The sequence below is a fragment of the Pristiophorus japonicus genome, chromosome 1 (assembly GCF_044704955.1).
Source record: "Pristiophorus japonicus isolate sPriJap1 chromosome 1, sPriJap1.hap1, whole genome shotgun sequence".
Taxonomy (NCBI): Eukaryota; Metazoa; Chordata; class Chondrichthyes; family Pristiophoridae; genus Pristiophorus; species Pristiophorus japonicus.
Genome location: NC_091977.1, coordinates 516,841,147 through 516,856,407, shown reverse-complemented (window position 1 = coordinate 516,856,407; position 15,261 = coordinate 516,841,147). Strand labels below are relative to the sequence as shown.

The following is a 15,261-nucleotide window of genomic DNA, read 5'->3' as shown; positions in this document are numbered from 1 at the left end:
AATTATTATGTTCAGAATAACCCACAAGACTGTGTTGTAAGCTCAAACCATTATGACCTTGGTCTCTTTAATGTAACTCCAAAGTGAGGAAGCAGCATGGTGGATTGCCTTTTACACCTGCTTGCCTAGGGTGCACAGGTGACCCTTAGGTCTCCCACAGGTGTGCCTCCTGGCGGTAAGTCTTACACATTGGTGAGATTTGCATGTATAACACTTGGGAAAATGTTGGAGTCCATTATTAAAGAAGCAGTAGCAGGACATTTGGAAAAGCAAAATTCAGTCAGGCAGAGTCAGCATGGATTTATGAAGAGGAAGCCATGTTTGACAAATTTGCTGGAATTCTTTGAGGATGTCACAAACAGGGTGGATCAAGGGGAACCAGTGGATGTGGTGTATTTGGACTTCCAAAAGGCATTTGACAAGGTGCCACATAAAAGGTTACTGCACAAGATAAAAGTTCACAGGGTTGGGGGTAATATATTAGCATGGATAGAGGATTGGGTAACTAACAGAGAACAGAGAGTCGGAATAAATGGTTCATTCTCGGGTTGGCAATCAGTAACCAGTGGGGTGCCGCAGGAATCAGTGCTGGGACCCCAACGATTAACGACTTGGAGGAAGGGACTAAGTGTAACGTAGCCAAGTTTGCTGACGATACAAAGGTGGAAGGGAAAGCAATGCATGAGGAGGACACAAAAATCTGCAAACGGATATAAACAGGCTAAGTGAGTGGGCAAAAATTTGGCAGATGGAGTATAATGTTGGAAAGTGTGAGGTCATGCACTTTGGCAGAAAAAAAATCAAAGAGCAAGTTATTATTTAAATGAAGAAAGATTGCAAAGTGCTGCAGTACAGCAGGACCTGGGGGTACTTGTGCATGAAACACAAAAGGTTAGTATGCAGGAACAGCAATTGATCAGGAAGGCCAATGGAATCTTGGTCTTTATTGCAACGGGGATGGAGTAGAAAAGCAGGGACGTCTTGCTACAGTTGTACAGAGTATTGGTGAGGCCACACCTGGAATATTCACAGAGAAGGTTCACAAGATTGATTCCAGAGATGAGGGGGTTGATATATGAGGAAAGGTTGAGTAGGTTGGGCCTCTACTCATTGGAATTCAGAAGAATGAGGGATGATCTTATCGAAATGTATAAGATTATCAGGGGGTTTGACAAGGTGGATGCAGAGAGGATGTTTCCACTGATAGGGGAGACTAGAACTAGAGGGCATAATCTTAGAATAAGGGGCCGCCTATTTAAAACTGAGATGAGCAGACATTTCTTCTCTCAGAGAGCTGTGGAAGCTGGGACATTGACTAAACTTAAGACAGAAATAGACAGTTTCTTAAACGATAAGGGAATAAAGGGTTATGGAGAGCAGGCAGGGAAGTGGACCTGAGTCGATGATCAGATTAGCCATGATCGTATTAAATGGCTGAGCAGGCCCGAGGGGCCGTATGGCCTACTCCTGTTCCAATTTCTTACGTTCTTATGTTCTTATGTTTTTATAATCTATGTAAGTCGATATTCACTAGAGTTTAGAGAATGAGAGGTGATCTAATTGAAACATATATAATTCTTAAGTGGTTGAGAGAGTTAATACTGAGAAGATGCTTCCCCTGGCTGGGGAGACTAGAACACAGGATCACAGTCTCAGAATAAGGGGTCGGCCATTTAGGACTGAGATGTGGAGACATTTCTTGAATCAAAGGGTTGTGAATCTTTGGAATTTGTGGAGGCTCAGTCATTGAGTATATTCAAGCCAGAGGTTGATAAATTTTGGGGAACAAGGGAATTAAGGGATATGTGGATAGTGTGGGAAGGTAGAGTTGAGGTAGAAGATCAGCCATGAGCTTATTGAATGGCGGAGCTTGCTCGAGGGGCAGAATGGCCTACTCCTGCTCCTAACAACCTTCTGGATATAAACCTTAACAAACAACCTTCCGGATATAAAAGGGGTCAGAGGGTCTAGTAAGCAGGAGGAACTGAGGGAAATCCTTATTAGTCAGGAAATTGTGTTGGGGAAATTGATGGGATTGAAGGCCGATAAATCCCCAGGGCCTGATGGACTGCATCCCAGAGTACTTAAGGAGGTGGCCTTGCAAATAGCGGATGCATTCTCAGTCATTTTCCAACATTCCATAGACTCTGGATCAGTTCTTATGGAGTGGAGGGTAGCCAATGTAACCCCACTTTTTAAGAAAGGAGGGAGAGAGAAAACAGGGAATTATAGACCGGTCAGCCTGACATCGGTAGTGAGTAAAATGATGGAATCAATTATTAAGGATATCATAGCAGTGCATTTGGAAAGAGGTGACATGATAGGTCCAAGTCTGCATGGATTTGTGAAAGGGAAATCATGCTTGACAAATCTTCTGGAATTTTTTGAGGATGTTTCCAGTAGAGTGGACAAGGGAGAACCAGTTGATGTGGTATATTTGGACTTTCAGAAGGCTTTCGACAAGGTCCCACACAAGAGATTAATGTGCAAAGTTAGAGCACATGGGATTGGGGGTAGTGTGCTGACATGGATTGAGAACTGGTTGTCAGACAGGAAGCAAAGAGTAGGAGTAAATGGATACTTTTCAGAATGGCAGGCAGTGACTAGTGGGGTACCGCAAGGTTCTGTGCTGGGGCCCCAGCTGTTTACATTGTACATTAATGATTTAGACAAGGCGATTAAATGTAGTATCTCTAAATTTGCGGATGACACTAAGTTGGATGGCAGTGTGAGCTGCGAGAAGGATGCTATGAGGCTGCAGAGTGACTTGGATAGGTTAGGTGAGTGGGCAAATGCATGGCAGATGAAGTATAATGTGGATAAATGTGAGGTTATCCACTTTGGTGGTAAAAACAGAGGCAGACTATTATCTGAATGGTGACAGATTAGGAAAAGGGGAGGTGCAACGAGACCTGGGTGTCATGGTACATCAGTCATTGAAGGTTGGCATGCAGGTACAGCAGGCGGTTAAGAAAGCAAATGTCATGTTGGCCTTCATAGCGAGGGGATTTGAGTACAAGGGCAGGGAGGTGTTGCTACAGTTGTACAGGGCCTTGGTGAGGCCACACCTGGAGTATTGTGTACAGTTTTGGTCTCCTAACTTGAGGAAGGACATTCTTGCTATTGAGGGAGTGCAGCGAAGGTTCACCAGACTAATTCCCGGGATGGCGAGACTGACATATCAAGAAAGACTGGATCAACTGGGCTTGTATTCACTGGAGTTCAGAAGAATGAGAGGGGATCTCATAGAAACGTTTAAAATTCTGACAGGTTTAGACAGGTTAGATGCAGGAAGAATGTTCCCAATGTTGGGGAAGTGCAGAACCAGGGGTCACAGTCTAAGTTTAAGGGGTAAGCCATTTAGGACCGAGATGAGGAGAAACTTCTTCACCCAGAGAGTGGTGAACCTGTGGAATTCTCTACCACAGAAAGTTGTTGAGGCCAATTCACTAAATATATTCAAAAAGGAGTTAGATGTAGTCCTTACTACTAGGGGGATCAAGGGGTATGGCGAGAAAGCAGGAATGGGGTACTGAAGTTACATGTTCAGCCATGAACTCATTGAATGGCGGTGCAGGCTCGAAGGGCCGAATGGCCTACTCCTGCACCTATTTTCTATGTTTCTATGTTTTTATGTTTCTATAATTCTTATGTTCTTATGTTCTAGACTATATGTGACTCCAGTCCCACAATATGTGGTTGACTCTTTAAGCCCTCTGAAGTGGCCAAGCAAGCCGCTCAGTTGTAAAAACAATTGCTGTTCAGGGCAATTTGGGATGAGCAATAAATATGGCCTTGCCAGTGTTGAACACTTTCTGAAATCAATTATTTCTTTTTAAAGTGATGTAACATATTCTGCAAATCATAGAAAATATGAATAATATGATATATACTAATTGATTTGTACATCACTGCAACATCCACAGTCTCAAGTCTTCTCTCTCCTGAATATATCCATGTTTAGCTTTTTATACTTTTTGTTACGTATAAGACTCTTGGTTACTCTACCAGAAAACATCAAGACTGGTTCAATGAGAACGACCAGGAGATCCAGGAGCTAATAAACTGCAAACGCAAGGCATTTTTGAATTGGAAACAACACCACAACCTGAGTGAAGGAAAGCAGATCTACAGACAACTGAAGGCCGAGGTCCAACAAAAACCTCGGGACCTAAAGAACACATGGTGAGTGGAAACAGCATAGGATTTACAGCAACTAGCCGACAATCACCTACGGCCCAAGCACTCAAGGTTCTATTCCACTGAGAACCAAGAACAGAGGGGTGTTCATCAAGGACAGAGAGGTAGTCAGTTCCCACTGGAAAGGAGCACTTCGAGGGTCTCCTCAACCAACACTGTGTCTTTGACATGAGTGTCCTTGACTCCACCCCACAACATGCTACCCGTCACCACCTCGGCACAATCCCAGCCCGGCATAAGGTTGAAAAGGCCATCCGTCAACTGAAAAACAACAAGGCCTCAGGAGCAGATGGAATCCCCGCCGAAGTACTGAAGCATGGCAGAGAAGTACTCGGCGCAAATCCATGACCGCATCTCTCTTATCTGGAAAGAGGAGAGCATGTCAGGGGATCTCAGAGACGCCGTAATCATCACCATTGTCAAGAAAGGTGACAAGTCTGATTGTGGTAATTACAGAGGAGTTTCCCTGCTGTCTGCCGCAGGGAAAATCATTGCAAGAATCCTCCTCACAATCATCTCCTCCTAGTGGCTGAAGAGCTCCTCCCAGAGTCGCAATGCAGATTCTTCCCACTAAGCGGCACAATGGACATGATCTTCACCACGTGACAAATCGAAGAAAAATGAAGGAACCAGCATCAACCTCTGCACATGGCTTTCTTTGACCTAACAAAAGCCTTCACCTCTGTCAACCATGAGGGATTATGGAGCGTCCTTATCAAATTTGGCTGCCCTCAAAAATTTGTCACCATTCACCAACTGATCCACCATAGACCCAATACAAGTGTAGACCGGGGTCAAGCAAGGCTGTGTCATCGCACCAATGCTCTTCTCAATCTTCCTTGCTGCAATGCTTCATCTCACCTTTAACAAGCTCCCCGCTGGAGTGAAGTTAATCTACAGGACGTGGAAACTTGTTCACCTCCGACGCCTCCAATCCAGATCCAAGGTTGCTCCAACCTCTGCCATTGAATTACAGTAAGCAAATGAGGCTTGCGTTTGTGCACACTCAGAGTCGGAACCCCAATCATTGACACCTTCACCGAAGCGTACGAGAGTCTGGGCCTTACATTAAACATCAGTAAGACAAAGGTTCTCTACCAAACTGCCCTCACCACACACTACTGCCCCCTGATTATCAAGATCCATGACGAGACCTTGGACAATGTGGACCACTTCCCATATGTTGAGAGCCAACTATCAGCAAGGACAGACATCAATGACGAAATCCAACACCACCTTCAGTGTGCCAGTGCAGCCTTCGGCCGCCTGAGGAAAAGAGTGTTCGAAGTCTAGGCTCTAAAATCTGACACCATGCTAATGGTCGACAGAGCAGTCGTGATACCCACCCCCCTAGATGCCTCAGAGACATGGACTATATACAGTAGGCACCTCAATGCACTGGAGAAGTACCACCAACGCTGCATCCGCAAAATCCTGCAAATTCATTGGCAGGATAGGCACACAAACATCAGCATTCCCTCTCAGGCCAACAACCCCATCATCGAGGCATTGACCACTCTTGATCAGCTCCGATGAGCGGGCCACATTGTCCCCAAGCCCGATACTAGACTCCTGAAACAAGCACTCTACTCTGAGCTACGTCATAGTAGGTGAGCCCCAGGAGGGCAGAGAAAACGTTTCAAAGACATCCTCAAAGCCTCCTTAAAAAAATGTAACATCCCCACCAACTCTTGGGAATCCTTGGCTGAACATAAGAACATAAGAACACAAGAATTAGGAACAGGAGTAGGCCATCTAGCCCCTCGAGCCTGCTCTGCCACTCAATAAGATCATGGCTGATCTGGCCGTGGACTCAGCTCCACTTACCCGCCCACTCCCCATAGCCCTTAATTCCCTTATTGGTTAAAAATCTATCTATCTATGATTTCAATACATTCAATGAGCTAGCCTCAACTGCTTCCTTGGGCAGAGAATTCCACAGATTTGCAACCCTCTGGGAGAAGAAATTCCTTCTCAACTCGGTTTTAAATTGGCTCCCCCGTATTTTGAGGCTGTGCCCCATAGTTCTAGTCTCCCCGACCAGTGGAAACAACCTCTCTGCCTCTATCTTATCTATCCCTTTCATTATTTTAAATGTTTCTATAAGATCACCCCACATCCTTCTGAACTCCAATGAGTAAAGACCCAGTCTACTCAATCTATCATCATAAGGTAACCCCCTCATCTCCGGAATCAGCCTAATGAATCGTCTCTGTACCCTCTCCAAGGCTAGTATATCCTTCCTTAAGTAAGGTCACCAAAACTGCACGCAGTACTCCAGGTGCGGCCTCACCAGTACCCTGTACAGTTGCAGCAGGACCTCCCTGCTTTTGTACTCCATCCCTCTCGCAATGAAGGCCAACATTGCATTCGCCTTCCTGATTACCTGCTGCACCTGCAAATTAACTTTTTGGGATTCATGCACAAGGAGCCCCAGGTCCCTCTGCACTGCAACATGTTGTAATTTCTCCCCATTCAAGTAATATTCCCTTTTACTGTTTTTTTTTTCCAAGGTGGATGACCTCACATTTTCCAACATTATATTCCATCTGCCAAACCTTAGCCCATTCGCTTAACCTATCTAAATCTCTTTGCAGCCTCTCTGTGTCCTCTACACAACCCGCATTCCCACTAATCTTTATGTCATCTGCAAATTTTGTTACACTACACTTTGTCCCCTCTTTCAGGTCATCTATGTATATTGTAAACAGTTGTGGTCCCAGCACCGATCCCTGTGGCACACCACTAACCACCGATTTCCAACCCGAAAAGGATCCATTTATTCCGACTCTCTGCTTTCTGTTAGCCAGCCAATTCTCGATCCATGCTAATAAATTTCCTCTGACTCCGCGTACCTTTATCTTCTGCAGTAACCTTTTGTGTGGCACCTTATCGAATGCCTTTTGGAAATCCAAATACACCACATCCATCGGTACACCTCTATCCACCATGCTCGTTATATCCTCAAAGAATTCTAGTAAATTAGTTAAACATGATTTCCCCTTCATGAATCCATGTTGCGTCTGCTTGATTGCACTGTTCCTATCTAGATGTCCCGCTATTTCTTCCTTAATGATAGCTTCAAGCATTTTCCCCACTACAGATGTTAAACTAACTGGCCTATAGTTACCTGCCTTTTGTCTGCCCCCTTTTTTAAACAGAGGCATTATATTAGCTGCTTTCCAATCCGCTGGTACCTCCCCAGTGTCCAGAGAATTTTGGTAGTTTATAACGAATGCATCTGCTATAACTTCCGCCATCTCTTTTAATACCCTTGGATGCATTTCATCAGGACCAGGGGACTTGTCTACCATGAGTCCCATTAGCCTGTCCAGCACTACCTCCCTAGTGATAGTGATTGTCTCAAGGTCCTCCCTTCCCACATTCCCGTGACCAGCAATTTTTGGCATGGTTTTTGTGTCTTCCACTGTGAAGACCGAAGCAAAATAATTGCTTAAGGTCTCAGCCATTTCCACATTTCCCATTATTAAATCTCCCTTCTCATCTTCTAAGGGACCAACATTTACTTTAGTTTTATATATCGGTAAAAGCTTTTACTATCTGTTTTTATGTTTTGCGCAAGTTTACTTTCGTAATCTATCTTTCCTTTCTTTATTGCTTTCTTAGTCATTCTTTGCTGTCATTTAAAAGTTTCCCAATCTTCTAGTTTCCCACTAACCTTGGCCACCTTATACGCATTGGTTTTTAATTTGATACTCTCCTTTATTTCCTTGGTTATCCACCGCTGGTTATCTCTTCTCTTACCGCCCTTCTTTTTCACTGGAATATATTTTTGTTGAGCACAATGAAAGAGCTCCTTAAAAGTCCTCCACTGTTCCTCAAGGCCGCTCAAAGTGGAGGAGAAGCATCCAAGAAGGTCCGAATACTTTGAATCTCTTGGCCGGGAGCACGCGGAAGTCAAGCACAAACAGCGGAAGGAGTGTACAACAACCCAAGCACCCCACGCACCCATCCCTCCAACCACCACCTGCCCCAGCTGTGACAGAGACTGCAGATCTCGCATTGGTCTAATCAATCACTTTAGAACTTATTTTAGTGTGGAAGCAATTCATCCTTGACTCCGGGGGACTGCATAAAAAGGATACTTATTGAGACGTTTCTTCTGATAGGCTCCACTATTTGTTGCAGGCTGAACATGTGTAATTATGTGTGTTATTTCCTTTCCATCAGGAGAGGATGAACAGGCTGGTTCTCTTGAAAAAAGAAGGCTGAGGGGTGACCTAATAGAGGTCTTTAAAATTATGAAAGGTTTTAATAGAATGGGTGCAGAGAGAATGATTCCACTTGTGGGGAAGAGCATAACTAGAGGCCGTCAATATAAGATCGTCACCAAGAAATCCAATAAGAAATTCAGAAGAAACTCTTTACCCAAAGAATGTGGTGAGAATGTGGAACTCACTACCACAGGGAGTGGCTGAAGCGAATAGTATAGATGCATTTAAAGGGAGGCTAGACAAGCATATGAGGGAAAAGGGAGTAGAGGGTTATGCTAATAGAGTTAGATAATGAACATCATGGGCCTCCCTGACCGCAGGTCGGTGCTATAAATAGAGCTGGAGCGTCGGGCCCTGGAACATCATGGGCCTCCCTGACCTGTGTGAGAACACCACTGCAGGTCGGTGCTATAAATAGAGCTGGAGCGTCGGGCCCTGGAACATCGTGGGCCTCCCTGACCTGTGTGAGAACACCACTGCAGGTCGGTGCTATAAATAGAGCTGGAGCGTCGGGCCCTGGAACATCGTGGGCGAAGTTGCGGCAAATGAGGGTTTGGGGCCCAGAAAGGCCGAGGGCCCAGGGACAGCACGGACCTGCCCACACTGCGATATGTGTGCGCACTAGGTCTGTGCAGCAGAGCAGGTCTCCAGTCGTGCTGGTTAATCCTTGCCACTAGATAAAGGCCTAGTTCTGCCAAGCCCGTGTGGTGGCTGAAGTGCAACGGTTACCACACGTTAAAAAAAAATTCACGCACAGGCATCTTCCATCCCCTCACCTGGAGTTCAGGACTGAAACATCTGTGAACTCTCGCAGAAGCAAGTCACCCTCGTTCGAGGGACCGCCTATGATATGATGCGATAATGAAAGATGGGAGGAGGCTGGAGTCAAGCATAAACGCCGGCATGGACTGGTTGGGCCGAATGCTATGCCGTATATCCTAAGTAATCCTATGTAAAGTGGATTCATCCTTTTTTTAATCATTTTTTGCAGTAAGTGCAATGGTTGAAGGGCCGATAACCAGAGGGCACAGACTGGCAAAAGAACAATTGGCGACATGAGGAAAACTTTCTTACACAGCGAGTGGTTAGGATTTGGACTGCACTGCCTGATAGGGTGATGGAAATAGAATCGATAGTTGCCTTCAAAAGGGAATTGGATAAATGCTTGAAGGAGAAAAAATTGCAATGCGTGTGGGGAAAGAGCGGGGGAATGGGACTAACTGGATTCCTGTTGGACAGAGCCGGTGCACTCGATGGGCCGAATTGCTGTACAATTCTATGATTCTATGATAATTGCAGTGATTGTTCCCGCCAATTTTAGTGCTTCTTTGCTGTGCTTCGCAAACAGCACTTGCTCGACTTCTTAAAGCTGTACCTCATCTCCTATCTTAAATCTGTGCCCTCTGGTTAGCTGTGCACGTTTTGTCAGAGAACTGTCGTTCCTTTACCGGAAGCCTTTCCCTCCCTCTATCTGAAGATTCTGGAGCCGGATCGGAGGAGCCGTTCAGAACAAGAGCATCTGAAAGTCAGGCGATTTAAGCGGGAATCGCCTGTGTGTCCAGCTCCAGGCAATCCTACTTGGAGATAGCCGAAGACACATGTCTGGAGAGATTAGCAAGCCCCAAATGATACAGGAATAAGCCCAACCTGATTGGGTCCCTGTTTCCTGGGGGTGGAACTTTCGAAACCTGCAATTGGACAGCCCGTCCTATGGACCACATCACCATATAGAAACATAGAAAATAGGTGCAGAGTAGGCCATTCGGCCCTTCGAGCCTGCACCACCATTCAATAAGATCATGGCTGATCATTCACTTCAGTACCCCTTTCCTGCTTTCTCTCCAGATCCCTTGATCCCTTTAGCCGTAAGGGCCATATCTAACTCCCTCTTGAATATATCCAATGAACTAGTGGGTGGCACCAGCCAGAGAGAACAGTGAGGGCACTGCCAATGTAACCAGAAACTACGAGGGGGAGCGTCATGTACTTGGTTTGCGTTTAGAAACATTATGCACTGCGACACTTGAATTAAAATGTATCCGTTGAGCTATGATTTCTGCATTGGCGGTATATTATCACGGTGCAGAGGGGTTTTAGCTTGACGTGAACCAGTTAGTGGGAGCCAAGTATTGCAGCGGGCTGGTCTGTGGCAGGTACCCGGGGCGGAGCCTGTCGAGGTCCCTGGTACATTGTGCGAATCGCCTCCCCAGTTGTGTTCAGTGCAGTCTTTGCCAGAGCGGTTTCCCCCATTCAGGAGATGACTATGACTTCCGAAAGAGTTTCTGTGAAAAAGTTGGTGTACCAGCCCGACCCATTTCTCCAGCCAGGCGCTCACGTCGCAGATTTGGAAACGTACAGAAAACTACACAAGAAATCTGTTGAAAACCCAGAAGGTATGTTTTTTTTAAACAAACGGACGAATAAAAACGAGCTGACGGACATCCAATTGGGCATAAATATTTATCTATATATTTAGTCTGTATAACTCGTCTAACATTGAGGTGTTTGCCAACTTCAGCTTTATGTTTTTGATGTTCTGTTTGTAGCAATGATTGAATAAACAAACTTGGTTCACGGTCCAGTTAAAAGCTGAGTATGTACAGAACTGCCTTTCTGTGATACAGACAACCATAGACATTTACGGCACAGAAGGAGGCCATTCGACCCATCTGTTTATGCCGGTCAAAAAAGAGCTATTCAGCCTAATCCCACTTTCCAGCTCTTGGTCCTACACTTCAAATGCATGTCCAAGTACTTCTTAAATGTGGTTAGGGTTTCTGCCTCTACACCCTTTCCAGGCCCTCACCACCCTCTCAACTCTCAACTCCCGTCTCATCCTGCTACCAATTACTTAAAATCTATGCCCCCTGCTTATTAATCCCTCTGCTAAGGGAAATAGATCCTTCATATCCACTCTATCTAGGCCCCTCATCATATTACAGTCAATTAAGTCTCCCCTCAGCCTCCTCTGCTCCAAAGAAAATAATCTTAGCTTATCCAAATTTTCCTCATAGCTAAAATTATTCAGTCCAGGCACCATCCTTGTAAATCTCCTCTGTGCCCTCTCTCATGCGACCAATATTTTACATAGAGCATTTTTTGTGAGCGGTCTATGGGCAAAGCAATCTTCCCAATATCTGGCAGGCATTTTACAACAATAGCATTTGGCCCCTGTCTGATGTTTAATGCATTAAAGAGAAAATTGAGGATGTATTTACCAGCGATTGGAGGAGTTCAATGATGTCACAAAATATGATGGTGAAGTTTGGTTCAAAATTGTCATTCAACCTCAGGGATGATATTTTTGATCGAAAGTCACCGCATGCATCATGTGTATTGGTGCATCACAAGATCACAAGATAATTACAGGTGATGAAGGCCATTCTGACTATATTTGTTCAGCCATTCAGAGTTACCTTAAAATCCCCTCCCCCATTGCAACATCCAATTGTTTCTTAATTATTCCCGAATGTTTGCCTCCACTGCTCCATCTGGGAGTCTAATCCAAGTGTTGATCACTCTATGTATGATGTAGAATTGGTGCCAGTCTTGGCTCAACGGAAGCCATCTCAGTTCTGAGCCAGAAAATTGTGGGTCCAAATCCAGATTTGAGCACATAATCAAGGCTGACACTTAAGTGGAGTGCTGCACTGTTGGGGATGCCGACCGGCAAATTGGGCCTGTTTACATAGGATTACAGAGGATATACAGCACATGAAACAAACCATTTGGCACAACTAGTCCATGCCGGCGTTTATGTTCCATTTGAGCCTCCTTTCGTATTTCCTCATCTAAATCTAACAGTCGTTAAGGCTGTTTTGGAAGTAAAAATGGCGGCGCGGAACGGGTTGGGCGCCATTTTGAGCAGGTCGTCAGCGCTGCCGTTGCCTGCGCTCGCTCCAGATATTTAGCTGAGCCAGATCGTGACGTCAATCAGCGTGAAACGCTGAATTGGTGCACAATCTGGTATTTTCCTTTTAATGTCCTCTCCAATGCTGCAGCAGTATGACAGATCCCCTACCAGCGCTTCTTAAAGGCACAGACGCAACTTTCAGGTAAGTTTAGATTTTTGCTTTTGTGCTGGTTTCTTGACATTTTATTGGTATAAGGACATGAGAAAATAAGAAATAAGAGCTAGAGTAGGCCATTTGGCCTTTCGAGCCTGCTCAGCCAGTCAACAAGATCATGGCTGATCTTCTACCGCATCTCCACCTTCCCGCACAATCCCCATATCCTTTAATTCCCTTAGTTCCCAAACATTTATCGACCTCTGTCGTGAATATACTCAAAGACTGAGCATCCACAGCCCTCTGGGGTAGAGAATCCCAAAGATTCACCACCCTTTGAATGAAGAAATTTCTCCTCATCTCAGTCGTAAATGGCCGACCTCTTATTCTGTGACTGTCACCCCGTGTTCTAGATTCATCAGCCAGGGGAAACATTTTCTCAGCATTAACCCTGTTAAGAATTGTATATGTTTCAATTAGATCACCTCTCATTCTTCTAAACTCTAGGGAATATATACCGAGACTACTCAATCTCTCCTCAGATTGAGGATTTTAAAAGTTGTTAAAGTATGCACAGAGTGCTGCTGGACATTTGCAAGGCTTTGGCTCTTCAAGGAAGGCCTCTGAGAACGTCACTTGCTCTCAGTCATAGAAATTTATGGCACAGAAAGAGGCCATTTGACCCATCGTGCCTGAGTCCTTGGGGCTCCAATTATAATCCCTCTTGGGTTGCAGTATGACATGCAGATGGAGCAGAGGCAGTAAAAGGTACAAACTGCTCGCAGAGGTAAGAGGAGAGGAGGAGGAAGAGGAGGAAAAAGCAGAAGAAGAAAAAGCAGGAGGAAGCAGAATGAAGGAGAAAACCCAGACTGCCCCTTTCTGGCCGGGATAGTGGAGATCAAATCATCCGCTGTAGTACCAGTGAACACAACCCCAATTCCCCTTTAAACATTAGTCCCACACCGTACCTTCCCTCTGTTACTGGCCATTACAGCAGCCTCTTGGCCACGATGCAGAAATAAAAGCCACCACAAAGCAAATTTTCCAATCCAACTTTATCCAAATATGCATCCAATATTACAGCAAAAAAATAACAAATCACCCTTGTGCATTCCTCTAGTGACTGTCTTGTGTGTGCTTTTGCTTTTCTTAGTGCTCTTACGCAATGCTACCCCAGTGGCTGCAGCATGGCTGGTGGAAGGCTGCTAACTTTCAGCGGGGGATGGCTTTGCAGGATGACCTTGAGAAGCTGGTGGCTGGGAGTGTGAATTTGAGTGACCGTGTTTCCACTTTTTCTTCTTCACTCTCCTCTCTCTCTTCGGGTGACCCACTGGCTGGGCAGGCAGGATTTCTTGGGTGTCTGAAATGGGGAAAGCACAAGGGTAGGGTTGTGGTGAGGGGAGGGCATAGATGCTTGCTTGCGCCATGTGCAGCTTGTAAATCAGAAGATATTGTGGAATGAGGGGCAAGTGGGATGTGAGTATAATGTATGTGGATACCAGCGCTTTGTACTCTTTCAGCCCCCTGCTGGCCAAGGGCTCAGCCATGCCCCTGCCAAGAATGGCCGCCATCGTCTCCTCCAAGGGGGTGAAGTGAAGTTTGGAATTTGAGGTGCGCTTCGTGTTTGGTAGAGATTGTTGGCAAGGGAGTGATGGGAGGAGGGAATATCGTTCATTGAACAGTGTGTAAGGCTAGTGCTGCAGTTGGTAGGAGACGGCTTTTGAAGATGCATTCACTGACTTTGACTACACGTCTGATGTCATGAAACTTTTTTGGGAACTGGAGCCAGGTCCTGCGGGCAACACTGCTGGCAGTGACCGCCTTGGCCATCTGGTCCCACATCTTTCTTTCTGAAGGGCCTCCTGGCCCCCTGCTGATAGAGGACCCCTCTTGCAGTGCTGACCCCATGCACAAAGCTCTAGTGCTGGTCCAAGACCCTGAGTGCCCTTTCCCTGGCCTGTTAATTCAGTTGGGTTAGTGCTGAAGCACTTTTACCATTTTTCATCAGCAGAAGGCAGCTCACTTTTAAGAGGTGCAGACTGCCTTTAATGGGTGTGGGGATATCTCGCATTGCGGTGCCCGCACCTGTTTTTTGGATTATCTGGTTTCTGGGCTGCCATCTTTCAGATTAGGTATTAATTCGAGGTCCCATCTGCCTTCTCATGTGGATGTAAATGTCTCGTGGCATTAATTTGAAGAACAGAAGGGGTGTTCTTCTGGTGTCCTGGCCAATATTTATCACTCAACCAACATCGCTGAAAACAGATTATGTCTGTGGGAGCTTGCTATGCACAAATTGGCTGCTGGTGTCCCTTATACCACAATGGTAACTACAGCTCAAAAGCACTTCATTGGCTGTAAAGCACTTTGGGATGTCGTGAGGTCATGGAAGGTGACCTATAAATGCAACTTCTTTACTTAAATGCTGTCTTTTATTAGTTTGCATCTATTGCCCCTTGTTCTACTCATGCCTTTTATTTTAATGTAATCTTCGGATTTACCTTTTCCATACCACTCACATTTTACTTACCACTCTAAGATCACCTCACAGAGAGAATAGGGGCAAAATTGCTCCTTTTTAAAGCCTCGTTAGCGCCTCCATGGGAAGGGGGGGGCACTAATGGGGCAAAGGAGAATTTTTGCCTGAGGGAGGATGACGCTACCACCTCCCAGGAACGTGCCCGGGAATTTGTGGAGGCGCTGCCATGGCAGTGTCGCGCCCCACGGTTAGTGCCCCGGGCCGCTGCGCAACCGGCTATGACGTCATCGCCATGCTTGCCGACCTCTCACCGTCCCGTGCTGACCTCTCACCGTCCTGT

General features: G+C 45.7%; 1 protein-coding gene across 1 annotated transcript in view; it reads left to right on the top strand.

Moving 5' to 3' along the window:
- Positions 1–10,472: 10,472 nt before the first annotated feature.
- The window catches only part of acss2l (acyl-CoA synthetase short chain family member 2 like), a 138,926-nt gene continuing 134,137 nt past the window's right edge, over positions 10,473–15,261 (top strand). The window contains exon 1 of the mRNA XM_070895999.1: positions 10,473–10,828. Coding sequence (XP_070752100.1) covers positions 10,693–10,828 — 136 coding nt within the window. The 5' untranslated portion in view covers positions 10,473–10,692. The remainder of the gene's footprint in view (positions 10,829–15,261) is intronic.